Source organism: Nerophis lumbriciformis, linkage group LG11 (genome assembly GCF_033978685.3).
Source record: "Nerophis lumbriciformis linkage group LG11, RoL_Nlum_v2.1, whole genome shotgun sequence".
NCBI lineage: Eukaryota > Metazoa > Chordata > Actinopteri > Syngnathiformes > Syngnathidae > Nerophis > Nerophis lumbriciformis.
Genome location: NC_084558.2, coordinates 2,300,089 through 2,327,847, shown reverse-complemented (window position 1 = coordinate 2,327,847; position 27,759 = coordinate 2,300,089). Strand labels below are relative to the sequence as shown.

The 27,759-nt window shown below is 38.1% G+C and overlaps 2 protein-coding genes and 1 long non-coding RNA gene across 4 annotated transcripts in view; 2 read left to right on the top strand and 1 right to left on the bottom strand.

Moving 5' to 3' along the window:
* Nucleotides 1-91: 91 nt before the first annotated feature.
* Nucleotides 92-27,759, bottom strand: part of LOC133610977 (uncharacterized) — a 34,497-nt gene continuing 6,829 nt past the window's right edge. Inside the window, exons 2-3 of the long non-coding RNA XR_009815945.1 lie at nucleotides 22,986-23,100; nucleotides 92-1,672 (exon numbers count right to left, since the gene is read on the bottom strand). This is a non-coding gene — a long non-coding RNA (uncharacterized lncRNA). The remainder of the gene's footprint in view (nucleotides 1,673-22,985; nucleotides 23,101-27,759) is intronic.
* Nucleotides 1,595-6,387, top strand: cabp5a (calcium binding protein 5a). The gene is made up of 7 exons (XM_061967788.1): nucleotides 1,595-1,749; nucleotides 1,826-1,875; nucleotides 2,751-2,781; nucleotides 2,864-3,007; nucleotides 4,435-4,544; nucleotides 4,614-4,761; nucleotides 4,841-6,387. The coding sequence occupies exons 2-7, from the start codon at nucleotides 1,828-1,830 to the stop codon at nucleotides 4,867-4,869; spliced, it is 510 nt and encodes a 169-aa protein (XP_061823772.1). The 5' UTR covers nucleotides 1,595-1,749; nucleotides 1,826-1,827; the 3' UTR covers nucleotides 4,870-6,387.
* Nucleotides 14,481-25,776, top strand: nif3l1 (NIF3 NGG1 interacting factor 3-like 1 (S. cerevisiae)). Of its 2 annotated transcripts, none has more exons than XM_061967782.1 (7): nucleotides 14,481-14,541; nucleotides 20,002-20,498; nucleotides 20,588-20,739; nucleotides 20,830-20,955; nucleotides 22,782-22,920; nucleotides 23,004-23,087; nucleotides 25,357-25,776. In XM_061967782.1, coding segments are annotated over exons 1-7 (1,185 nt in total). In that variant the 5' UTR covers nucleotides 14,481-14,539; the 3' UTR covers nucleotides 25,542-25,776. The 2 variants fall into 2 exon arrangements, with proteins under 2 accessions (XP_061823766.1, XP_061823765.1); XM_061967781.1 differs by having other exon boundaries at nucleotides 20,588-20,747; nucleotides 20,832-20,955.

The following is a 27,759-nucleotide window of genomic DNA, read 5'->3' as shown; positions in this document are numbered from 1 at the left end:
TTTTGTTTCATTTGATCATTACAGAAATATGAAAAAAAAATATTCAAACAACAAGAAAATGTGTATTGTATATTTTTTCGTTATTGTTGATATGTAAACATATATTTTTCTATCATTTTAATTGCTTCTAAATTCCATTGTAAATGTATATCAACATTTTTCTTTGTATTTTTGTTTCATTTGATAATTATATAAATATGTCAAAAACATTACTCTTTAGTTATGATCATATTTTCTATCTGTAGAGATTGTACAACCATACTTTTATCATTTTCATTTCCACATAAAGTCAATTACTGTCGTAAGAAGGAAAATGTACATGATTATAGTTATTTTCAAAGGTGTTTTATTTAGTATTGTTATGTTGGTTTATCATTACATTTAGGGATGTCCGATAAATGCGGTAAAATGTAATATCGGAAATTATCGGTATCGTTTTTTTTATTATCGGTATATTATTTTTATTTTTTTTAATTGACACTCATTCACACAAAAGGGTTGTTTCTTTCTGTTACTAATATTCTGGTTCCTACATTATATATCAATATATATCAATACAGTCTGCAAGGGATACAGTCGGTAAGCACACATGATTGTGCGTGCTGCTGCTCCACTAATAGTACTAACCTTTAACAGTTAATTTTACTCATTTTCATTAATTACTAGTTTCTATGTAACTGTTTTTATATTGTTTTACTTTCTTTTTTGTTCAAGAAAATGTTTTTAATTTATTCATCTTATTTTTATTTTATTTTTTTAAAGTACCTTATCTTCACCATACCTGGTTGTCCAAATTAGGCATAATAATGTGTTAATTCCACGACTGCATATATCGGTTGATATCGGTATCGGTAATTAAAGAGTTGGACAATATCGGAATATCGGATATCGGCAAAAAGCCATTATCGAACATCCCTAATTACATATACAGTATATACCCAAATATATTTGAAAAAATTGTTAAAAATGTGTCTTTTATAAATATTATTTCGTAGAGATGGGGAAACATACATTCCTAAATACTTTTTTATTTCTCTATTGAGCCAATTATTGTACTAAGAAGGACAAAGTAAATAACGTTTTTTAAAGTTTTAATTTGTGTTGATTTTTTATAACATACATCTGAATATGTATATATACATACACACATTTATATATAACATTCACAATGTTTTCTACCAATTATATGGGTTTATGTTCCCCTTTTGTTTTAATATGGGCTTGAAATACAATGTCATTGATCTATTTAAAAATTCCAAATATATTATTGACATTTTTGGCAAGGTTTCAGCCATAGAATTGTTTCTTATTTGCTAACAGGTCATGACTGGTGTCTGAAATAAGCTGACGGTTGTTACTTGCAGTAGATAAAAAGCATGTTCGATAGTGGGCTGGAAACAGGCCATTCTTAAACCGATGGTGTACTCTTACTTGTGCCAGGCCAAGGTGGCAGGATTATTTGCATCATGATGTCACCTCTGGGCTCAAAACAGGGTATGGTTTAAGCTCCCCACCTCCCACGTCCTGCTGTCCTGCGGTCACTCCTCTGACTCCTCCCTGCGCATCATAACCAAGACTGGATGCAAGCAGGCAGCCACACCTCCCCTGATCTGACAAACTCGCAGCATCCAGGCGGGGTGGCGTGGCGTGCTGGGAGCCTTTCCACGACAACCTGTCAAGATAGAGGAAAAAAACATTTTGAACATTGGAGGTTGCATATAATGTGATTGGTTAAACCACAACAGGCAGGTGAGAACAGTTAAAAACCATCACTCCGTACCTTGTAGTTTTAATGATATAACGATATAATGATGTCATTTTACAGACATGAGTTTGGGAGCGGCGTGCATCTTCCTGCGAGGCGGGAAAAACATTGTAAGTAGAGATTTATTAAATCAGCATAAAAAACACAAGATACACTTACAATTAGTGCACGAACCCAAAAAAACTTCCTCCCCCATTTACACTCACTCACACAAAAGGGTTGTTTCTTTCTGTTATTAATATTCTGGTTCCTACATTATATATCAATATATATCAATACAGTCTGCAAGGGATACAGTCCGTAAGCACACATGATTGTGCGTGCTGCTGGTCCACTAATAGTACTAATCTTTAACACTTAATTTTACTCATTTTCATTCATTACTAGTTTCTATGTAACTGTTTTTATATTGTTTTACTATCTTTTTTATTCAACAAAATGTTTTTAATTTATTTATCCTATTTTATTTTATTAATTTTTTTTAAAAGTACCTTATTTTCACCATACCTGGTTGTCCAAATTAGGCATAATAGTGTTTTAATTCCACGACTGTATATATCGGTTGATGTCGGTATCGGTTGATATCGGTATTGGTAATTAAAGAGTTGGACAATATCGTAATATCGGATATCGGCAAAAAGCCATTATCGGACATCCCTAATTGTAAGTATACAGGAAAGTGTTTTTGATCGGTTTATCCGATTTTTTGTAAACTATAGCCAAAAAACTTGATTGGATTAGTGAGGTGCAGCCACTTAACACTGTAATGTTGATTTATACATAGCTGACCACTACTGTATTTATATATTTATCATTGTGGTTTGCAGTGCACTGCATCACACTGAAAGTTTTTTTTTGACGTTTTAATTACCTTATTTCGCTTCACGATCATCATTTTTCATACAGCTGCTATAAGAGGGCAAACTTTTTAGAACTTTTCTATAGTTTCTATCCACATCTTTTCAATTTTCTTCTACCTATGCAGTCGAGAGAGTTGGTGGATGATGAGATCGATGGTAAGTAGAAACAAACTCAGCCCTTTGCTTGTTTTATAACGATACCTTGCTGGATGGCGGCTCGATTGCACGTTTTCTGCAGAACTGCGTGAAGCGTTCAATGAGTTCGACAAGGACAAGGACGGCCTGATCAGCTGTAAGGACCTGGGCAACCTGATGAGGACCATGGGATACATGCCCACCGAGATGGAGCTCATTGAGCTGAGCCAAAACATCAACATGAACCGTGAGATTTTTTTTCTTCTTCTTCTTCTACACCACTGCAAACCACAATCTCATGTTTTGACATTTTACAATATTTTTAAAAAATGTATATACTACAGGTGTCTAATTGACTGCATTAACTCATGGGATTAATCTAAAAAAAAAAAAAACCCACATTAAGCATGTAAAAAAACAGACTTACTACGCAATTACTTTTGAGTGCATGCAGCGTTAAATTTTTTTAATTACTTTAAAAATGTTGTGTTTTTCAAATGTATTTTTTAAACCGCGTATGGTTACCTGAAAGGTGGCGCGTGTTGTTATATGGTCAGTGATCAGGTCAATGCATACGTCAGTGCAAAGATGCATGAGAAAACTCCAACTGGTGTGCTTACTGGCAAATTTCATTTCAAAATAAACCCTGATAAGACTTTAGAGAAAACTTATACCAGATGACAATATATTGAATTTCTGTCATAATATTGTGGTCTTTTTAGGTGAATTGTAAATCATGAAAACAAATTATAACCTGTGATTAATCATGATTAATGTATGTAATATAAAATCAACACTATTTAAGACATTTAAAAAGCTAATTATTATTTTCTGTGTCCTTCTTGGAACAAAAATAATTACAGTACAGTAATTGTACAGTAACTAAAACGTACGTTTATCTATCTCGACAATAACAAAATATTTATATAAAATGCATTTTTCAAAGCTAATAAAGCTGATAAACTAAATAAAAAAATCTAAAATATACACTTTTGATAAAAACTTTAATCATGTACTTTTTCTTTCTTTGCACAGTAATTGACTAATTTAAGAAATGAAACTGATACAAAAAAATTATATGTATACATATATCTACAGCAACAAAAAAAATTAATTAAAAAAATTAAAACATTGTTTAAAATGTTTGTTTAACCATTTAGTTACAAGAAAAATACAAAACATATTTTTAATTATTAAGAAAGTTTTCAAATTAAATTATAGCTGATATATTTTTGTTATCTAAAAAAAGACTAAATTAATTAATTAAAATGACAATAATTTATTATCGCATTTACGAGTTTTAACAAATGATCATTGTCTGCAACATGATACATACGCTGTATCATAATAAAACTGCTTTAATACATTTAATAATGTTTGGTATATGGATATACATTTAACATTATTGTTTGGCTGTATTTTAGTGTCATTTTAGAACGTATTAAGTTTTTTAAAGTCAATTTCAATTGTGTAAGGAAGTAATTTACTATGATTAATCGTGATTACAGTAATTACAAAATTGTGATAAATCTTTGGACAGCACTAGTATACTGTATACTCTTTATGCTACTGATAAATAGGCACGCACACACACTACTAAGGAAAAGCTAACATTTGGCAACGTCCTTTGTAAACAGATTTATGGCCGACCTTTTCATCTCATTTGCCCCGCAGTTGGCGGCCGAGTTGACTTTGAGGACTTTGTGGACCTGATGGCACCCAAACTTCTGGCAGAAACTGCTGGCATGATTGGCGTGAAGGAGCTGAAAAACGCCTTTAAAGAGGTCAAACACCGACCGTAACCGCGAACCACCCAGCTCACCACATCCTGACCGCTGATCTTTTTGCTATAGTTCGACGCGGATGGCGACGGCGAGATCACAACAGAGGAGCTGCGTTCCGCCATGAATAAGCTAATGGGGGAGCACATGAGCCGCAGGGAGATAGACGCCATAGTCAAAGAGGCGGACGACAACGGAGATGGCACGGTAGACTTTGAAGGTACTAACGTCCTCTCCGTCAAAATATTGCTCGGCTTCCATACGTTTCATGGTGATGTCATCATTTGTGTCTCCCTTAGAGTTTGTCAGAATGATGTCCCATCAATGACGACAATGCTGACCGGACCTTTGCACCTGTGCTACATTTTCAGTCAAAACTCAAGCAAGTTACTCTGCTATGCAAAGACTGACAATCAAGAGACTAAATCTACAGTGGTACCTCGGTTTGCCGAATTCATCCGTGTATGAATGTTTCCAAGAAGAAATAATAAATCCAAATAATCTGTTCCAGACACCCAATAATGCTAACACAGATGGAGAATCATTTTACATTAGGAATGACATGGTTACACGTACATTTCACACCAACTTTATCGTTTATTGAAGACTTTATTGAGTGGCGCCACCTCTGTACTTTGCTACGACTTCCTTCTTGAATTCAATAGTGTTTCTCACCTTCTTTATCATAGTGCTGACACTTTTGTTGGAGGACGGCGTGGCTCAGTTGGTAGAGCGACAGTGCCAGCAACATACAACATTCCGGCTAACATTTGGCAAAGTCGTTTGTAAACAGATTTATGGCCGACCTAGTTTGATCCCCAGCTTCCGTCGTCCTAGTCACGCTCGTTGTGTCCTTGAGCAAGACACACCCTTGCTTGTTGTGGTGCATGTGTGTGCGAATCAGTGTGTGAATGTGGACATAGTGTCAAAGCACTTTGAGTACCTTGAAGGTAGAAAAGCGCTATACAAGTATAACCCATTTACCATTTGTTATATTCAAGAACGCATAGACGACGTATGAGGGACATTATTCAGAATTACATCTTATACACACTACTGAAATGCTCTCAAATAAACAACTGAAATGTTTTTCTCTCACACACACTACTGAAACACTCATTTACACACTACTGAAATGCTCTCACATAAACAACTGAAATGTTTTTCTCTCTCACACACTAGTGAAGCACTCTCATACACACTACTAAAACACTCTTACACACACTACTGAAATGTTTTCTCTCACACACACTACTGAAACACTTTCATAAACACTACTGAATATTTTCTCTCTCACGCCCACACACACCTGGAATTATTTTTCACGCATGGACGACGTCTGTGTGCTCACACAACTTTGTGTACATTAACTGATGCAATCACACACACGGGAGAGAAAGTTATACGGCACAACACGTCACACTGTCGTGACTCCCTTTACGTCGTATAAAGTACTTTTGGTGAAAATATTTGCAAACTGAAACCGGGGAACATGATAACCGAGGTATCACTGTATCTCTGTTTTGCTTATTTATTCCTTGAACTGTGCAACACTGACAATGTAAACAGATTAGGTTACATTACACATTCATTAGTGAATAGAATTATTATTCCAAATATCTACAATGATCAAAAATAGTAAATATATACCGCTTTCTGTGCTTTATAACATGAGTCTGTGTGAGTCATATGTTTTTTTGCGAGAGTTAAGTATTCATTCTGCATAGCAACACGAATAGTACCTAACTTGCATAACACATAGCTTGCAGGTTGTATAATAAAACAATAGGATGATCTATGTATGTTCCAGAGCTAGGATTTGGACAATAAACACTATGCAGTCAAACATGCTGGATGAAATGTTTTGGATTAAAGGACCATGTCTGCCTTGGATTTGGAGGAGCGTCAGGATAAAGAGATTGTGCGGCCAAAAACGCAGAAGCCGGCGATTCGATGAGAGAGATTTCACATCATTTAAAAGTCAACTTACGTCACGGTTCTCTTGTAATAGGCTTATTTTTTTTTGAGGGGCGGGCATGAAGAGTACTTTTATTTATATAATAATGTGTTTATCTCAAAAAATGGTGAATTAAAAAATAAATCTGTGTGTTGTGCTGCCTGGTTAAAAAAAAAAATCAGCTCAATGAGCATCTAAATTAGAGTTGCCCAAACCTCTTCCACCCAGGGCAGAAAGCAGAATAATTTAGGGTTGCAGGGCTGCACTTAGATATACACTATATTGCCAAAAGTATTTGGCCACCCATCCAAATGATGAGAATCCGGTGTCCTAATCACTTGGCCCGGTGTATAAAATCAAGCACTTAGGCATGGAAACTGTTTCTACAAACATTTGTGAAAGAATGGGCCGCTCTCACTGATTTCCAGCGTGGAACTGTCATAGGATGCCACCTGTGCAACAAATCCAGTCGTGAAATTTTACAAAGACATCTTTATTATAAGAAAAGTGAAGAGTTTGGGAACAACAGCAAGTCAGCCACCAAGTGTTAGGCCATGTAAAGTGACAGAGAGGGGCCAGCGGATGCTGAAGCGCATAGTGCAAAGACTTTCTGCACAGTCAGTTGCTACAGAGCTCCAAACTTCATGTGACCTTCCAATTAACCCACGCACAGTACGCAGAGACCTTCATGGAATGGGTTTCCATGGCTGAGCAGCTGCATCCAAGCCATACATCACCAAGTCCAACGCAAAGCGTGGGATGCAGTGGTGTGAAGCATGTTGCCACTGGCCTCTCGAGCAGTGGAGACGTGTTCTCTGGAGTAATGAATCATGCTTTTCTATCTGGCAATCTGATGCACCAGTCTGGGTTTGGAGGTTGCCAGAAGTGAATGTGAAATTGCTGAGTGTGAAATTTGGTGGACGAGGTGGTGTGGGGTTGTTTTTTAGGAGTTGGGCTTGGCCCCTTAGTTCCAGTGAAAGGAACTTTGTATGCTCCAGGATACCAAAACATTTTGGACAATTCCATGGGATGGCACTTCAAGTTCATATGTGTGTAAAGGCAAGTGGCCAAATTCTTTTGACAATATAGTGTATTTTGTGTGTTAAAGATACTAATACCAATAGGCCAACATATGCTAAGCTATCAAAAGAAAAAAAATCATATTGTTTCTTATTGTTCTCAATAAGGAAATATCAATTGAATCTAAAACACGCACAGGCCAGTCAAAAACTAAATAGCTGCAGGCCAAAAATAGCACTTTGGACAACACTCAAGTTTTTTTAAGGTAAGAGCTGTCTCTTGGCTATTTGGTATGCTTTCCGTTGCAAGCAAAAAGTTGAGTGACAAGCATCCCCGCCATTAATTGGCAGAGCATAGTGCCCCCGGAAGTTCTGATCAAAAATATCTGGTGTTACTCGTTAGCATTTTCTTATAGCTAGAGATCGACATAACTTTGTTTTCCAACCCAGGGAAGGAAGAAAGTGAGTGTGAAGGACAGTGCTGAGAAGAAGTGGATTATATTCATTGAATTAAAGAAAGAAATCATCAAAAACATGACTGAGCGTGTCGCCAACTTGGCGAATCAGTTTGAGCGTATCACTGCTAGTTTGCATCATACTGAAGCAGAATGAGTCTTAATGGCAAGAATGTTAAAATGATATCTAAATGGCAAAGATGTATTGATGTAAATACAGAAAGGCTGCTGCTGATGGGTTTCGACGGAGAAGCAGCTAGAAGGAAATAGCACAGAAGTCCTCTGTTCAAGGTAAATACTGCACATTTTCAATACATTACTACTGTAGTTGTTAGTAGGACATTCGATTGTATTGTGTTATATAATATATATTATCTAAAAGTGTTTTATTATTTTTAAAAGGCATGTAACATGTTAAAATTGTGCTGCTTTGGGGGGGGGGGGATCAGCAATTAAACTGATTTTAAAGGGAGACGTTAATTTGACATACAAGTGTTTTGAGTTAAGCGCTCTGTCACAGAACCAGTTAAGCTTGTAAATTGAGGTACTGCTATTATCCATCCATCCATTTTCTACCGCTTATTCCCTTCAGGGTCGCGGGGGGCGCTGGAGCCTATCTCAGCTACAATCGGGCGGAAGGCGGGGTACACCCTGGACAAGTCGCCAGCTCATCGCAGGGCCAACACAGATAGACAGACAACATTCACACACTAGGGCCAATTTAGTGTTGCCAATCAACCTATCCCCAGGTGCAGGTTTTTGGAGGTGGGAGGAAGCCGGAGTACCCGGAGGGAACCCACGCAGTCACGGGGAGAACATGCAAACTCCACACAGAAAGATCCCGAGGCCGGGATTGAACTCACGACTACTCAGGACCTTCATATTGTGAGGCAGACGCACTAACCTCTCTTCCACCGTGCTGCCCCGTACTGCTATTACTCTTGCTAAATTAGTTTCACCAAGCAGAAGATAACGTAGCATTATGACCTGTTACGATTAAGGGTGTTGTCCACAACCTAGCCTCGATGCTGGAATTTAGAGGTTTTTAAAACATCCTTCTCCTCCGTGATGTCATGAAAACCTGGAACCTCAAAAATGTGCCAACAAGTGAAAGGGATGATAGATTTTTCTCAGGTTTCGTGCTCAACAACAGGCTGTAGTGACCATCATTAAAATGTCACTTTTTACATAAGAGGGAATCGCTTTATCAATCAAACGTGTCATAATTTCTAACGCCGTGCCAAAGTGATCCGAGGTCAGACGATGCGGACCAGATGTGCCCAGGGATTTTTCAGCACTGATTTATCAAAATGAAGCCACTCACTTTTAAGCACATCTGTCACGATCTCTATTACGACTGGATTGATGCTGTGAGGTTGTGCTAATTCAGTTGTCATAAATGATAAACAAGCCAACTCAACATTGACGGTGCAGGGACTGATGACTTCACAGCAAACGGTTCATCAAGTAATGACAGCTGCCGGACTTTTCCCTTGATCCTGCTCTTGATCCCTCCAACATCTAGCATCGACCTTTATTGCATTAATCCCCAATAATCTCTGGGATTCTGCCTCATTGTTTTGCAGCCACTCTGGCTGGCAGTTTTCGCCTAACTGGACCTCTGGTTTAACCCGACAGTCCCCTCTAAACATTGACAACCTTCCGACTTTGTTTTTGTTCATGTGCACGGATGGAAACGTGTGCATGCAAAGGCTGGCATAATCCTTCTTAGAAGCGGCGGATCCGCAGAAGGCATGTCTTCCGGTGGACCAGCTGCCCTGCACACAGTTGTCCTCTGATCTTTTCCTGCTCATATTAAATTGTTTTATAATATTACTTACAGCGTTGCATAACACGGCAAAATTAAACAATGTAATAGATTCATCTCATAGGTTTTTCATTAAGCCTTCCAAAAGTGAGTTAAGCTTCTTTTCTGCGTCTGACCTCTGATGGATGGATATGGCTTATGTCTGTATGTATAACGTGCTGCATCAATAATATTCATATGTTTCTATATGATTACAATAAATATATTAGTTATACATTCATAGTACATAGAGGCTTTTGTGTTTCAATAAGTGGAGCTATGGAACAGTTTATACAAGAATGGGTGTTTCTAGCAATTACAAGGTGTTTACATTATTATTATTTGGGTATTTGTTGACTTATTATTTACTGTCACTTAATATGTCCAGGGTGTACCCCGCCTTCCGCCCGATTGTAGCTGAGATAGGCTCCAGCGCCCCCCGCGACCCCGAAGGGAATAAGCGGTAGAAAATGGATTAATATTTTTATTCATATGTGCCTATAGATGTGTATGCGTATGTATGTTTGTGCCAAAAACTGTGTTTATATGTGAGATAAAGATTATTAATGATATACTAAAATAAGACAAGTAAATGAATCACTACATAGATGGTAATGACAAGAAAGCTAGGTAGTTAATTTATAAATAAGGGGTGAGAGTATAAAGTTAAAGTTAAAGTACCAATGATTGTCACACTAGGTGTGGTGAAATTTGTCCTCTGCATTTGACCCATTCCCTTGTTCACCCCCTGGGAGGTGAGGGGAGTAGTGGGCAGCAGCGGTGGCCGCGCCCGGGAATAATTTTTGGTGATTTAACACCCAATTCCAACCCTTGATGCTGAGTGCCAAGTAGGGAGGTAATGGGTCCCATTTTTATAGTCTTTGGTATGACTCGGCCGGGGTTTGAACTCACAACCTACCCATCTCAGGGCGGACACTCTAACCACTAGGCCACTGAGTGGGTTAAAATTGGGGTCGACATACATAGGCACGGACGAGTATCTACGTTTCACTTCTTCCCAGTCATTTTTGGATATGAAAAACCTAAACATTATGTACTGTTTTATTTATTGTTTTTCTATGCGTTTACATTGTTTAATACAGTGTTTTTCAACTTTTTTTGAGCCAAGGCACATTTTTTGCATTGAAAAACTCCGGAGGCACACCACCAGCAGAAATCATTAAAAAAATGAAACTCAGTTGACAGTAAAAAGTCGCTGTCGCAATATTTGGATATGACTTTAAAACATAACCAAGCATGCATCAATATAGCTCTTGTCTCAAAGTAGGTGTACTGTCACCACCTGTCACATCACGCCGTGACTTATTTGGACTTTTTTGCTGTTTTCCTGTGTTCTTGTCTTGCGCTCGTATTTTGGTGGCTTTTTCTCTTTTTTTGGTATTTTCCTGTAGCAGTTTCATATCTTCCTTTGAGCGATATTTCCCGCATCTACTTTGTTTTAACAATCAAGAATATTTCAGTTGTTTTTATCCTTCTTTGTGGGGACATTGTTGATTGTCATGTCATGTACGGATGTACTTTGTGGACGCCGTCTTTGCTCCACAGTAAGTCTTTGCTGCCGTCCAGCATTCTGTTTTTGTTTACTTTGTAGCCAGTTCAGTTTTAGTTGCGTTCTGCATAGCCTTCCCTAAGCTTCAATGCTTTTTCTTAGGGGCACTCACCTTTTGTTTATTTTTGGTATAAATACCTTTTTACCTGCACGCTGCCTCTACCGCTGTTTCCGACATCTACAAAGCAATTAGCTACCGGCTGCCACCTACTGATATGGAAGAGTATTACACGGTTACTATGGACCCTCACTTGACCTTTGAGGCTCAAATAAAACAACTGTGCAAGACCTCCTTCTACCACCTCAGGAACATTGCTAAACTCCGCCCCTCACTCACTCTCTCTGATGCCGAGAGGCTTGTCCACGCCTTTGTCTCCTCCAGGCTAGACTACTGCAACGCACTTCTTGTCGGGATCCCCAGCAAGAACATCCAGAAGCTGCAATACATACAGAATAGTGCTGCTAGGATCCTGATGAGAGTGCGGAAATATGACCATATCACACCAATTCTCAAATCCCTTCACTGGCTTCCTGTTCCACTCAGGATTGAATACAAAGTCTCCCTACTAACCCACCAGTGCCTCCATGGAAATGCCCCCCTCTACCTCAAAGAACTGCTCACCCCCAAATCTTCCACATGACACCTCCGCTCCGGACAGGCTAACCTCCTCCAACCTCCAAGGACAAAGCTACGAACAATGGGAGACCGGGGTTTCTGCTCCGCCGCTCCCAGTCTGCGGAACCCTCTCCCTGACCACCTGAGGGCACCACAGACTGTGGATGCTTTAAAAAAAAAAGGCCTAAAAACCCTTCTTTTTTTTAAAAAACTTTCTTTTTTTTTTTAGATATATGCATACTAGTTGTGGCTGTTCTAGTTTTTATTTTTATTTATTTTTTATTATCTTTTTATTTTATTTGTTTAATACACTGTAGCACTTTGAGGTTGTTTACTCAATGTAAAGTACTTTTTACAAATAAAATATATCATTATCATTATTATTATTATTATTATTACTCTGCCAAGCTGTAGACAGCACCAACACTCAACAACAACACATAATTTGCAGACTATAATTACTGGTTTGCAAAAACTATTTTTAACCCAAATAGGTAAAATTAGATAATCTCCCACGGCACACCAGACTGTATCTCATGGCACACTAGTGTGCCGCGGCACAGTGGTTGAAAAACACTGGTTTAATAACTTGTTTTTTATATCTGCGTTAACTTGTCTTGTATATCTGTAGGCTATATAAAAATATATAATTATATCATTTTAGTACATGAATGGATATACAGTATAGCAGAGGTGTGGACTCGAGTCACATGACTTGGACTCGAGTCAGACTCGAGTCATGAATTTGATGACTTTAGACTCGACTTGACAAAATGTAAAAAGACTTGCAACTCGACTTAGACTTTAACATCAATGACTTGTGACTTCACTTGGACTTGAGCCTTTTGAATTGACATGACTTGACATGACTTGCTACTTTCCCCAAAACCCAAAGATGAAAAAGTTATTCGGGAGCGCTCCGTATTTTTCATTGTGTACTTGTCTATCAGCGTTGCGTGTGTCAGCTGGTGTGCTCTCAGTACAACAGCCAATCAAATTAGATCTACTTTGTTTTCATCACACAGCATTCATCCAATCAAATTGCAGGACAACCAAGGAAGAAGACATGTCCAAACCACACGCCAGTGAACAAAAAATGATACCTAAAATAATTTTGTTTGGGTATAAAAATTACGAGGTGGTCAACACAAAACGGTTTGCAGTATGCAACACATGCGGTTCGAAAATGACTGATGGAGAGGCAACGACTTCCAACTTCGTCCGGCATTTGAAGTTGCACAAAGAACGGTAAGTTTTGAATGTAAGATAACGTTTATTGGCTAAGTAACGTGACTTTTATTTGCTGTGTAGTTAAATCAGTGAGGCTGTAAACTCACTGCTAACGTTATAACGTTATTGCAAACACGGGAATCTGTTGCAGTTCACTACCTTATTCATACTTTTTGTTCAGTGATTTTTTTTTAAGCAGGGTTACGTTAGTCAATATATCACACGTAACGTTAGACGGCGGTCAGCAGCACCGCGTATTTTAGCCACCTAAAAAAAGACAAAAATAGTAAAATAAAGGTCAGTTAAAATGTATACTATATTATGAATATGTGTACCGTTTTAGCTAGCTTTCTGACATACTGTTGGTTGTTTACCTCAGTGGTCCCCAACCACCGGGCCGCAGCCCGGTACTGGTCCATGGATCGATTGGTATCGGGCCGCACAAGAAATATATATATTTTTTTCTCTTTGTTTAATTAAATCAACATAAAAAACACAAGATACACTTACAAGTAGTGCACCAACCCAAAACAACTCTCTCCCCCCTTTTGTTCTGGGCATTGAACATGAAGACTCTTCCTTCACTGTTCTGAGTGGCCATGAGAGTCTTGGCAGTGCCTGCCTCCAGTGCTCCAGTGGAGCGAGTTTTCAGCCATGGTGGCATCATACTACGCCCCCATTGTGCACAAATGACTGACAGACTCTTGGCTAATTTGGTCTTTTGCAAATGCAATGCAGCATAGGGCCCTGACATATAAAAAGCACAACTTTTTTGTTATGTTCACGTATATGTCATGTTTTTTCAATGTTAACACTTTTGTACAAATAAGTACATTTGCACTTTATTTTTCAATGTGTTTGTTCTGTAAAGGAATGAGTTAATGTTTAAAATGACTGGTTAATAGTGCTATTATAAAGTGCAATGTCAGCACAATTTTCTTTCCTGCAATTTAAAATGCACTTGTTTTAATAAATAAATACAGCGTTTGAAAAGCATACACAATCTGTGTTAATATATTAGTCTGTGGTTAAAAGGACTCGAAACTCAAAATGCAGGACTTAGGACTTGACTTGAGACTTTCCAGTCTTGACTTTGGACTTGACTCGGGGCTTGCCTGTCTTGACTCGGGACTTGACTCGGACTTGAGGGCAAAGACTTGAGACTTACTTGTGACTTGCAAAACAATGACTTGGTCCCACCTCTGCAGTATAGTCATTTACTGATAAACGAGTCATCATCATACTTCCAGTACATATATCCAACTGGCAAGTTACTCTGACCAATCACAAGCGAGCGTGCTGTGACCAAACCGGAAACAGGAAAAGAGCGTAGCACAACTTCTCATGTAAGTGTGCACGTTTCCCATCAGCTAAGTAACGTGATTGGTTGTGTTTTTCTTGTCAGCGTTTTACTAATACATATATTAAAAAGTTAATTGTATATATTTCTTTTACCAAGAGCGTTGAATCATCGTGTAGCTAAAGATAGCCACTGCTAGCTCTGCTGTTGGCTGCACATGCTCATTATTATGACGTGTGGTCGAACTCGGTTTTCGTACGCCCCCAATTTTCGTATGATTTGGTTATCAGTTTTATTAAACCATTTGTCAAACATCGCGCATAGCAAACTGGTCCACTCCCCCTTTTATTATTCAGCGGATTCGAGTGCCCAAACAAAGCAAATGTTTCTATGATTTAATGTTGTCGAGCACAGCTGAAAATAACCCATTATGGGGCCAAAGAAAGTTGTGAGTGCCAGTATTTTGAAAAGGGTGAGAACCACTACTGAATTTAAGAAAGAAAAGGAAAAGCACAAAGGTGGCCTCCGCGTAGTCAATCTCGCCAGGATGTATGGAAAATCTGCGTCAACAATAAGTTCCATTCTGGCAAAAAAGGAAGAAATCAAAGAAGCTAATGTTGCGAAAGGGGTAACGATGTTAACGAAACAGCGGTCGCATACGATCGAAGATGTTGAGAAGTTGTTATTGGCGTGGATAACGGAAAAACAGTTAGCAGGAGATAGTGTTTCGGAGGCCATCATCTGTGAAAAGTCGAGGCTGTTGCACGGGGATCTTGCAAAGGACATGCCTGCAATGAGTGACGCTGTTTGTGGATTTAAAGCCAGCAGAGGCTGGTTTGAAAATGTTAAGAAAAGAACATGCATACATAGTGTCGCAAGGCATGGCGAGGCTGCAAGTTTGGACACATCACGTAAAAGGTAAAAGTGGCGTTAACATATATTTCATTACGCCATTCATATGTATTTTACATACAACCTCTGAACGTACAATAATAATTATAATCTAGGTGTGTCGCGATTAATTTGAACAATAATTTGATTCAGAATGTGTGGTTGCTGATATGATTCAGGGACGATATATATATATATATATATATATATATATATATTTTAGAACGATACGATCTGAAACGATTCGGTATTTTTTTAGCAAACAAAATTCAAGCAGTGTGACTGTAAAATGGATACTGGATACTGCAAGTGAAGTTTCTTATATTGCTGGTATTTCTTGTAAGGGAATTATCAATCAATCAATCAATGTTTACTTATATAGCCCGAAATCACGACTGTCTCAAAGGGCTGCACAAGCCACAACGACATCCTCGGCCCAGATCCCACATCAGGGCAAGGAAAAACTCAACCCAATGGGACAATGAGAAACCTTGGAGGGGACCGCAGACGCGACCGGCGCAATGGACGTCGAGTGGATCTAGCATAATATTGTGAGAGTTCAGTCCATAGTGGATCTGACATAATAGCGAGAGTCCAGTCCATAATGGGGCCAGCAGGAGACCATCCCGAGCGGAGACAGGTCAGCAGCGCAAAGACGTCCCCAACCGGGTCCAGACTTAAAATTATGTATAAATTAATTATGTATACAAACAAGCACGTAAACAACAATTAATGGCCAGTGCATTCGCGTCCCATTTGAATAAAGTGCAACCGACAATTTAGGTTGAATCAACAAGAGGAAACCTTTTCTGCTCCAATTTTTAACGTTCAAGCAAATTCCAATAAGAGTACCAACATTCAAACAGTATGTGTACCCGCTAAATACAGTGTCTGTTTTCGCCATGGCATCACCGATGACGGACAGCGTCCCAGTTGTGCAGAAGCTTGTATGCCCCCTCATCTGTGTTGATGGTGTTGGCCCCTCGCTTCCTGATTTCCATAGTCTCCTTTATCCATCTCTTCTATTTATTTATTACTAATAAAATGACTTCCCTTTGTGTTCTGGAAGTCGGTGCGTCGCCGTAACTTCCTTAGCTGTCACTTACGTTGTGTCGGTTCTGTCTTTTGCAGAGGTGGGTAGTAACGCGCTACATTTACTCCGTTACATCTACTTGAGTAACTTTTGGGATAAATTGTACTTCTAAGAGTAGTTTTAATGCAACATACTTTTACTTTTACTTGAGTATATTTATAGAGAAGAAACGCTACTTTTACTCCGCTACTTTTATCTACATTCAGCTCGCTACTCGCTACTAATTTTTATCGATCTGTTAATGCACGCTTTGTTTGTTTTGGTCTGTCAGACAGACCTTCATAGTGCCTGCGTTTCAACAAATACAGTCACTGGTGACGTTCACTCCGTTCCACCAATCAGATGCAGTCACTGGTGACGTTGGACCAATCAAACAGAGCCAGGCGGTCACATGACCCGACTTAAACAAGTTGAAAAACTTTTTGGGGTGTTACCATTTAGTGGTCAATTGTACGGAATATATACTGTACTGTGCAATCTACTAATAAAAGTTTCAATCAATCAATCAAAAGTGTGAAGGAAAAAAGACCCTTTTTTATTTCAACCGTACATCCCGTCAAAAGCCTAAAGACTGACTGCACAGTTCCTGTCTTCACAATAAAAGTGCCGCTCCATCGCGCCTGCGCTTTCAAAACAAGAGTCTCCGAAAGCCAGCGCCAACAAGCTAGCAAGCTACGGAGTTTGCCGCCAATGTATTTCTTGTAAAGTGTATAAAAACGAATATGGAAGCTGGACAAATAAGATGCCAAAAACGAACCACTTTCATGTGGTATTAGACAGAAGGAGGAACTTTTTTTCTCCTCCATTTGAAAACGTGGACGCTATCAGCTCTACTGTCTGATTACAATCAATGCAAGTCATCAGAATCAGGTAATACACCAACTTATATTCTTGTCTTCATGAAAGAAAGGAATCTATATGTGTTAAACATGCATGTATATTCATTAAAACACCTTTAACATGTAAACAAAAACGGCAAAATAAATAAATATAAATTATATACTGTATATATATATATGTGTATATATATATATATATATACATATATATGTATATAAATATACATGTGTGTGTATATGTATATGTATATATATATATATATGTGTGTGTGTGTATGTATATATATATATATATGTGTGTGTGTGTATATATATATATATATATATATATATATATATATATATATATATATATATGATATGTGTGTGTATGTTACTCATCAGTTACTCAGTACTTGAGTAGTTTTTTCACAACATACTTTTTACTTTTACTCAAGTAAATATTTGGGTGACTACTCCTTACTTTTACTTGAGTAATAAATCTCTAAAGTAACAGTACTCTTACTTGAGTACAATTTCTGGCTACTCTACCCACCTCTGGTCTTTTGTGGCTTTAAGTTTTGTTGCGGCTTTATATCATCGTATTGTGTCGTTTGTGTTTCATGTAGCTTTTGCAATGGTGCTGTAGCTGAAATTTTTTGTGTTGTAATTAATGATATTGTCTTGTGGCATTTGCGTTTATGACCTTTCTCGACCAACGTATGTATCCACCATTTATGTTTTAAAGACAGGCAGACGGACTAAAAATGTAACGTCCTTATCATTAAAAGTGCTGAACTTCATATAAAGTCTGCCGTTCTTAAATCCAATGTTTTCCTTTTTCTAATATCAATAAAATGTGAGGGTTTGCGGGACCGGTACGTTTCAGAGGCGGTTTAGTACCGAAAATGATTCATTAGTATCGCGGTACTATACTAATACCGGTATACTGTACAACCCTACTGTAAATCATTACCAACATGTTATGATTACAGGCAGTGACTAGACTGAATCATTTATATTTTTTGTGAGAGGGAAATCCTACAGTGCCCTCCAAAAGTATTGGAACAGTGAGTCCAATTTGTTTATTTTCGTTGTAGACTGGAAACATTTGGGTTTGACATTAAAATATGAATATGGGACAAGAGATCAACATTTCAGCTTTTATTTCCAGGTATTTACATCTGGATCTGATAAACAACTTAGAAGATAACACCTTTTTGTTTGAACCTATGCATTTTTTGAGAGCAAAAGTATTGGAACATGTGACTGACAGGTGTGTTTTGTTGCCCAGGTGTCTCCCAATTACATTGATTATTCAAACAATAATTAGCACTGAATGTCTGAACTCAGTTTCAGATTACATTTGCCTGTGCAGACTGCATTTAGAGGTGGAACCAACATGAAACCAGAGAGCTGTCTATGGGTGAAAAAGAAGCAATTGTGAATCTGAGAAGATGGACAATCAATCAGAGCCGTTGCACAAACATTGGCCATAGCCAGTACAACCATTTGGAATGTCCTGAAGAAGAAAGAAACCACTGGTGTACTAAGCAACAGACGTCGAACAGGTAGACCAAGGAAAATATCAGCAGTTGATGACAGAAACATTGTGAGAGCTATAAAGAACAACTGTTAGTGACATCAGCAACAACCTCCAGAGAGCCGGAGTGAAGGTATCACAATCTATTGTTCACAGAAGACTTCATGAACAGAAGTACAGAGGCTACACCAGAAGATGCAAACCACTCATTGGCAAGAAGAATAGGAAGGCCAGGCTGGAATTTGCCAAAAGGTGCAGAGATGAGCCTCAAAAATTCTGGGAAAAAGTTTTATGGACTAATGAGGCAAAGATTAACTTCTTCCAAAGTGATGGAAAGGCCAAAGTTTTGTGAAAGAAAGGATCTGCTCATGATCCCAAACATACAAGCTCATCTGTGAAACATAATGTCATGGCTTGGGCTTGCATGGCCAGGCTCTTTCATCTTCATTGATGATGTAACGCATGATGGCAGCAGCAAAATGAACTCAGAAGTCTACAGAAACATTTTGTCTGCTCATTTAAAGAAAGATGCACCCAAACTGATTGGGAGATCCTTCTTCATGCAGCAAGATAGCGACCCAAAACACACTGCCAAAACAACAAAGGAGTTCATCAGTGGCAAGAAGTGTAAGGTTTTAGACTGGCCAAGTCAGTCTCCAGACTTAAAACCAATAGAGCATGAATTTTACCTGCTGAAGAGGAGACTAAAGGGAGTAACCCCCCAAAAACAAACAACTGAAAGAGGCTGAAATGAAAGCCTGGAAAAGCATCACAAAAGAAGAATGCAAAAGTTTGGTGATGTCAAATGTTCACAGGCTTGATGCAGTTATTGAAAGCAAAGGATTTGCAACTAAATATTAAGTCTTATTCACTTTAATCTATTTTAAGTTTGTATGTTCCAATACTTTAGTTCACCTAAAAATGTTGTGTTCCATTACAAATAATGCTATCTTCTGAGTTGCTTAAATAAAAGCTGAAATGTTGATCTCTTGTCTCCATCTTTTGATGTCAAACCCATGTTTTCAGTCTACAACAAAAATAAAGGAATGGGCCTCACTGTTCCAATACTTTTGGAGGGCACTGTAAGTAGCAAATAAACATCTGGCTGCCTTGTCCTGTTTGGAGTTAGCATTGCTTTTAACGTTGTGTTTATCCACACAGGTCTCGCCTGGTGTTGACTGGATGTAAGAACCTTCAAAAGTTATTAGCATCACACAGCTACAGGTGTGTTTCCAACAGGTCTTTCCACGCCATTCCTCAGATGTCCCTCAACAACACTCAGCAAAGCCCAGCCCCTAGCCAGATGGAGCTAAAAGAAGTGGTACAGGTGTTGGAGGATCTCGCTCCCCTCTCTTTGGCCGAGTCGTGGGACAACGTGGGCCTGCTGGTGGAGCCGAGCAAGCCGCGGCCCGTGAAAACCATCCTACTTACCAATGATCTCACGAACGCCGTCATGGAGGAAGCGGAGGCCATGAGTTGTGATCTTCTCATCTCTTATCATCCTCCGCTCTTTCAACCAATCAAACGTCTGGTCCAGAAGGACTGGAAGCAGCGATTGGCTATCCGGGCCGTGGAGGCTGGCATGGCCATCTTCTCCCCTCACACGTCATGGGACAGCGTAAAAGGAGGAGTTAACGACTGGCTGGTTGGCGGACTTGGTGAGAATATAAACTAAGTCCCACCTGTCACTGCATATTTAATGGAGTTTGGACATTTGTCCCCCATTTGGTTTTCTTTTTGCGTTCAGGGCCCGGCCAGGTGTCTGTGCTGAGTCAGGCCTACATCGCCTTAGAACACACTCACATGGTGGAGTTCAAAAGCAGGACTGAGAATTTAGACGCTCTTCTGGAGGAATTGACAACACATTTTGAACAGGATATTGAAGTGACAGTACAAGACGCACACAGGTTAACAGAGTAGAAAAAATTATTATTTCAGAACTAAAACATTGAAGAGAAAATAATGAATGCATTTAATTTGTCTTTAAACAGAATTGATGGTGACTACAGTCAAGTCAGGCTACACTGCAGTGGCTCTGTGCTGACCCCTGTTGTTGATAAAGTGTTACAACACATCATTAGCTGCCGCTCCCTACACATCCTTAAGTTTGAAAAGGTGAGCAACAAATCACATGTTTTGCTTAGGTTTGATTCCATCCATCCATCCATTTTCTACCGCTTATTCCTTTCGGGGGCGCGGGGGGCGCTGGAGCCTATGTCAGCTACAATCGGGCGGAAGGCGGTGTACACCCTGGACAAGTCGCCACCTCATCACAGGGCTAGGTTTAATTCTTACTAGAAAATATTATTCACACTCATCAAAATGTGACTCGTTTCAGCCAATAAAATAATCAACAATAAATGAAATTGAACTCGATAACTTTGTGGAATAGAGCACTACTGCAAGTCCATTTATATATGTTTTTATTAGGGCTGTCAAAAACAACGAGTCACCGCTTGTGTTCCATCACAAAAAATATTGCACTGATCATGTACCTGTATATATGCAGAATAAAACCGCAGTTTATTCTGACCGTGCATGCTCCTTTACCGTAATCGCGGATTGTTACCTGAAAGGTGCTGCAGGCTGTGATCAGGTCAATGCATACGTGAGTGGCTAATTTTCACTTGAAAATACACGGGACTTAAAAAAACTTGTCAGCAGGTTTTGAGCAAATAAATGACATGCATTGAAGTAAAACATTTAAAAAATGTTCCTGTATAATATTCTGACAGTAAAATTGCATTAGTATCCAAATATTGGGCTTTTTTAAGTGAGTTAAATTATAACTAAGCAAAATTCAAAAGTTTGATTAATCTGATTAAAAAAAAATAATAATTTGACAGCAATTTCCAATTTATTAGGGGATTAGTAAAGGTTATTCATCAACTTTGGATAAATTGCCATGTCTGTGTGTGTTTGTTTTCTTCGTCTGTCGCTTCCAATCATGGGTGCAAGACGATTCACTCTGCGTCGCTCTCAGCACCTGAGCACGCAGTGAACCCTTTTGTCAGCCATTCACAATCTTTTTCTTGGTGGGCGCAGGCGGGATTGCTAGCGTACACACACACAGGATGCACGGACAGAAAGCCTCGATAGTTGCAACCCACTAGTGAAAAGCACCACAATGTAACAAAAATGACAAAGAAAAAAGATGATTTCAAGGCCAAGTATCTCTGTATGGGAATCATTTTTGGCTTACAATCAAATGAGCAAGATGAGCCCATCATCATGGGAGAAAGAGGCAGTATGCCTAATTTGTTGGAAAGTGATGGCAACAAAAAAAGACAACTAAACAAAACAACCCTACTTAGTTGTACGTAAATAAGACCGCCCACAAAACGGCACATCCTGAAGAGACGGTCAGAAAGTGGCTTGAAGACAGTCTCCAAAACATGATATATGCAAAAGAACCAACATTATATGTTATGTAGACCACAAATAGGTATTTTAAATGTTAAAAAAAAATCATGTGACCCCATTTTAAGATATTTAAAAGTCCTTAACATTCAAATTACAATGGTAAAAAATACTAATGAGGAATAAAAGTTTATTGCGTTTGAAAATGTTAATTTTCACTAATGTTAATAATAATGGATTAGATATATACAACACTTTTCTACACACTTGACACTCAAAGCTCTCAGAAAGAAGTGAGAACCCATCATTCATTCACTCCACATTCACTTTGGTGGTGGTAAGCTACATTTGTACCCACAGCTGCCCGACGGTAGACTGACCAAATATGATTATTATATATTATCTTTACACTAACGTAATAATATCATTACATTAGTGCTTAATTTTGTCTCAAAACATTGCTGACAATAATATTGAATTTGTTATCAGCCCATGCCTAATAATAATGCTTGCCAAAGACATTCATTTATCATGTATATTTTCATGAGTTTCTGTTCTAACATGACTGTGTGACGACCTAGGCACCTCGGTTAGACCACGGCCAGGGGCGCCTCAGTGTCTTAAGCCAGCCAGTAACCGTGTCGACCGCTGTGCAGAAAATGAAGTCCCACTTGGGTTTGAGGCACGTTCGTTTGGCCATTGGACAGGGCCGCACGGAAGGTGGGTACAGGCATGCAATCTGCGCAGGGCAGTGAGGAGAAAGGAGAGAAAAAAATGTTGCTTACTCTTTGCGTCGTTCCCAGAGTCGTTTGTTCACACTGTGGCTGTGTGCGCTGGATCGGGAGCCTCAGTGCTGAAAGGTATCAAAGCAGACCTCTACGTCACAGGTGGGTCTTATTTCTGCAAAGAAGAGCATTATAATTGGCTGTTTTATCATAATTGCTAGCATACAGCTGGGACATTTATCTAAACCACAAATGGTTTAAATGAAGTTGAATGCAGGCAATAATTAGAGATATGCTGTTATTTCAAAAAGTTATTTTAAATTAATCCTCCTCTGCAGTGGACTTTTATGTTTTGCATAACACGCCTATTTACTTAACCCCCAAAACATAAATGTCAATTGCAGAGGACGCTGATTCTCAAAAGGATATGATAAGTGCTGTACATGTTTTAACTAGAGATGTCCGATATTATCGGCCGATAAATGCTTTAAAATGTAATATCGGAAATTATCGTTATCGTTTTTTAAATTATCGGTATTGGTATCGTTTTTTAAATTATTTTTTATTTTATTAAATCAACATAAAAAACACAAGAAAAAGATACAGATTAGTGCACCAACCCAAAAAACCTCCCTCCCCCATTTACACTCATTCACACAAAAGGGTTGTTTCTTTCTGTTATTAATATTCTGGTTCCTACATTATATATCAATATATATCAATACAGTCTGCAAGGGATACAGTCCGTAAGCACACATGATTGTGCGTGCTGCTGCTCCACTAATAGTACTAACCTTTAACAGTTAATTTGACTCATTTTCATTAATTACTAGTTTCTATGTAACTGGTTTTATATTGTTTTACTTTCTTTTTTATTCAAGAAAATGTTTTTAATTTATTTATCTTATTTGATTTGATTATTATTTTTAAAAAGGACCTTATCTTCACCATACCTGGTTGTCCAAATTAGGCATAATAATGTGTTAATTCCACGACTGTATATATCGGTATCGGTTGATATTGGTATCGGTAATTAAAGAGTTGGACAATATTGGAATATCGGCAAAAAGCCATTATCGAACATCCCTAGTTTTAACTTAAATAATGTTGTGGCGTGCATGAGAAAGTGGTCAGGAATGCCCTGCTCTTTTTGACCACACAGCCATTTCTTAACAAGTATTTTGCACAACATAACAGCAGTTATAATAGCGGTAAGGTGCAAACTGCTCAGTCACAGGCATGTTAACACCGTTTGAGAAAAAAAAGAGGAACATTGAGGAAAAAAAGAGGAACATTTCTATCAGCACAAAGTACCGCCACGCAAACCCCGAAATACATTTTTGAAAATCAAGACTACATTTCCTGCAATCGGGTGTGTTTCTACACTATATTTGACCTTTTAGATTTATTCTCATCTACCAACCTCTTTTGGCTGTATTATTGACTTTTACATGTTTCATGTAATGTACCACATAATTTAAAATTTTTTAGAAGATAAGTTAACATTATTATCATTAAAAATGTAATATAAAATTCCATAAAATGCATGCAAAGAACTCAGAAAACATTTCCCATTTGGCAATCTTATCCTATAGCCTAATATACTTCCGGTGTTGTGACCTCTTGTTTACAATCTGTCATGTCAAAAATATACTTTCTCGCTGGCTACTATTAAATACCTCTGGAACTACAACTGGTTTGGACCTAACAAGTGTTTGGATTGGAACCATCCAAATATGATTAGCAGCAAAGTGGACAATCGTCAACGTTGTGGCTTGGAGAGCGAATGGAGGCGACGACAAGTCAGCTGGCAAGAATATTAGCTAACGAGCGAGCTTGTTTCGGTGCTCTCGAACATGATCTTAACTCTTTTTTTTTTTAAATTTAATTTGGAGCACCGAAACAAGCTCGCTAGTTACCTAACCATCTAGCGAGCTTACTTGTTGACGACTGTCTACTTTGCTGCTAATCATACTTGCCTGTCCTGCAACTTAGTACGGCGTTTAAGGAAGAGGAACACAGTACCAGCGGCTGAGGAGAGTGTTTAATACATATTTTTGGATCGTATTTGTATTGATATTTCAATAAAAAAACAGCGAAAGTCATATTTTGATGTGAAAATGAATGTTCAAAAAACTGACTTTTCGCGGAAATGTCACATGCCTGCAGTCAGCATTAATAGCGCTGTTAGTTCATTGGCAACATTTTAAAGCGCCTGCAGAGGTGGATAAAGCGGCTGGTTACTATTGATACGTCAAATGCAGGTACTGCCATCTAGTGGAGTTATTAAAAGCACATCAGTAGGTTGTCTACAGCCACAGCTGTTAATTTGAGCAATTAGTTTTTCTTCGACCACGCACTATGTGACTATAGGAGATTCAGTGATAGATTTAACCTCAAGTGTTTACATTGCTCTTTTAATATTGTTTAGGTGAGATGTCTCACCATGAAGTGCTGGATGCGGTTGCCAAGGGAACTAGCGTCATCCTTAGCGATCACAGCAACAGCGAGCGTGGCTATCTAGCGGTCTTCCGGAAGGAACTGACTCAACGTCTTCCTGTCAATGTCGTCGTGATGGTGTCGAAGGCTGACCGGGACCCCTTGGTGATTGTTTGAAGAATTCATCATGTCACTTTCTTGTTCCTCTTAATAAATATGTGGCTGGATTTGTTGTCATTTTGGATGACACCACACAAAAATCAGCAGAGGCGTGCAATGGACATGTGTTCATCTCATGCGTGCAGGGGATTTAATTCTGGAAGTTTTAATCCTGATAATCACTCACATCATGTTTGGTCCTATCTAGCAAGCACGAACCTTCTCTAAATGGAGGGCTGGTATCAAGCACGCAGGAGCAACAACCTCAAAAAGAAAAAAGAAAAGTAATCCTCATCAGGGATCTTGTTCAAGGGAATTGGGTCAGAATGGCTGTGACATCTACACTTATCTTAGCTAGATACAGCAGACACCTTCTTTCAAAGAATGAGGCTCGATTTTCAAATTAATTGTATTGACATTTTTGTCCGATATTGGCTTTCTTACCAATATTCGATATGCCGATTCCTCCCTAGAACCAGCGTCTTTTGCAATAAGTTGTTTTGCATAACCAAAGTATCGTTCTTACTTGAAATTTGAAGAAGACAAAATAGACCAAAAACAAATGTCCACTGCAGAGGACGCTTGTTCTCAGGAGGATGTTGCTCGACCGTAGCGAGCAAACTTGTTGCTCTGTGGAACGACACTTACCGAGCGCTTTCCATTTTAAAGATCGAAGCAATAACTTTTCTGATATCATTATCGGCAATAAAACATACCAATATATTATGACTCTTTTTCTTTCAATAGTAGTCGCAGGATGTTATCTAACATACCTAGAGTCCTAGCTTGTCCTCTTATTATTATTATTATTAGCATGTTCTGCTGATTGGCTGGGTTCTACAAATATCGACATCTCGGAAAGTTCTGGTCAGGGTTTCATACTCACGATTCTGATACAGAGCACCCATGAGTGAGATCGGTCCATACCAATACTGATACCATATATTAACTAAATGTATTTATGGTGAATGCTATTGACAGTTTAACACTATCTAAACTAGTTTTCTCATTCTTTTATATTACATACAATAGTTTGAGTAAAACAACATCAATAGGCTACAATAATTAAACAAAAGCAAACATTACTATCTACTATTCATTTAAATCATTTAGTTTTTGGCCTTAAAGTTCTTGTGTTGAGGACACCATCCTCTAAGTTTGTAAATATTAACAAAACCAACACAAAGGTTTAGAAAAAAAATGTAAATATCGACCGGATCAATCACTCTAATATCAATCATAGAATAGAATAGAGTTTTATTTGTCATTATTACAGTGAATAGGTTCAAAGAACAACGAAATTGGAGCAGATCCCCTAAGGTGCATACACAATAATTTAGTAATATAAATAGTAAAAAAAGATAGAAGATATGTATCTATATATATGTATATATCCACACATATGCATATATATACATATACACATGTAACATTATTGCACGTTATAGTCCGAAAAAATAAAAATACATGATACATGAGGACATGACGGACACATTGTATCATCATATACTGATACTACACTTGATACCAACATCACTAATATATAGATCTATTCGTCCTTTTACGTGCCGTGTACTGACTACACACCAACAGTTGCTACATTATCCTCTTTCTAGACTCGAATTAATGTACTTGTCTTTCTTTCTTTCTTTAGTTTATTTGGAACATGAACACACTTACAGCATAATACATCACACAATTTCATATCATTTCATTTTACATCATGCCCGAAAAGGAGTAGGAAGAAGCAAAGCTTATTTAATCCTACCTTTTTCCCACTTCACAGCGTTTACAAATATATAGAATCATTTACTGACCTTTTTATATAATAAAAATAACATCTATGAATTAGAATACACAACAGTTTTGTAATATTTAATGAATTAATTCAGTCATTATTAACATACTGAGATGAAAAATATCTTATTTCCAATAAGGTTGGAAATATTTCTGAAAATTCTTCTTCTTTGTACTTTGTAAGCACTATTATTTTGAACAACCTCTTGAACTGGATCATATGAGTACAATTTTTTAACTTTTTTACTTAATCCATTCCATAATTTAATTCCACATACTGATATGCTAAAAGTTCTAAGTGTTGTACGTGCATATAAATGTTTTCAATTATTTTTTCCTCTAAGGTTACATTTCTCCTCTTTAGTTAAGAAGAAGTTGTTCATAATAGCTGCTTACTTTCCGCTGTTACATAGTTCATTTTACATTCTTTAAGTTTACT

Excerpts from the sequence above, each read along its gene's own strand:
- nif3l1 (XM_061967781.1), top strand. Across the intron at positions 20,499-20,587 it reads CTGGCTGGTTGGCGGACTTG|GGCCCGGCCAGGTGTCTGTG; the intron begins GTGAGAATATAA and ends TTTTGCGTTCAG. Across the intron at positions 20,748-20,831 it reads ACAGTACAAGACGCACACAG|AATTGATGGTGACTACAGTC; the intron begins GTTAACAGAGTA and ends GTCTTTAAACAG.
- cabp5a (XM_061967788.1), top strand. The coding sequence starts at position 1,828 with ATGAGTTTGGGAGCGGCGTGCATCTTCCTGCGAGGCGGGAAAAACATT. Across the intron at positions 1,876-2,750 it reads TGCGAGGCGGGAAAAACATT|TCGAGAGAGTTGGTGGATGA; the intron begins GTAAGTAGAGAT and ends CTACCTATGCAG. Across the intron at positions 3,008-4,434 it reads CCAAAACATCAACATGAACC|TTGGCGGCCGAGTTGACTTT; the intron begins GTGAGATTTTTT and ends TTTGCCCCGCAG.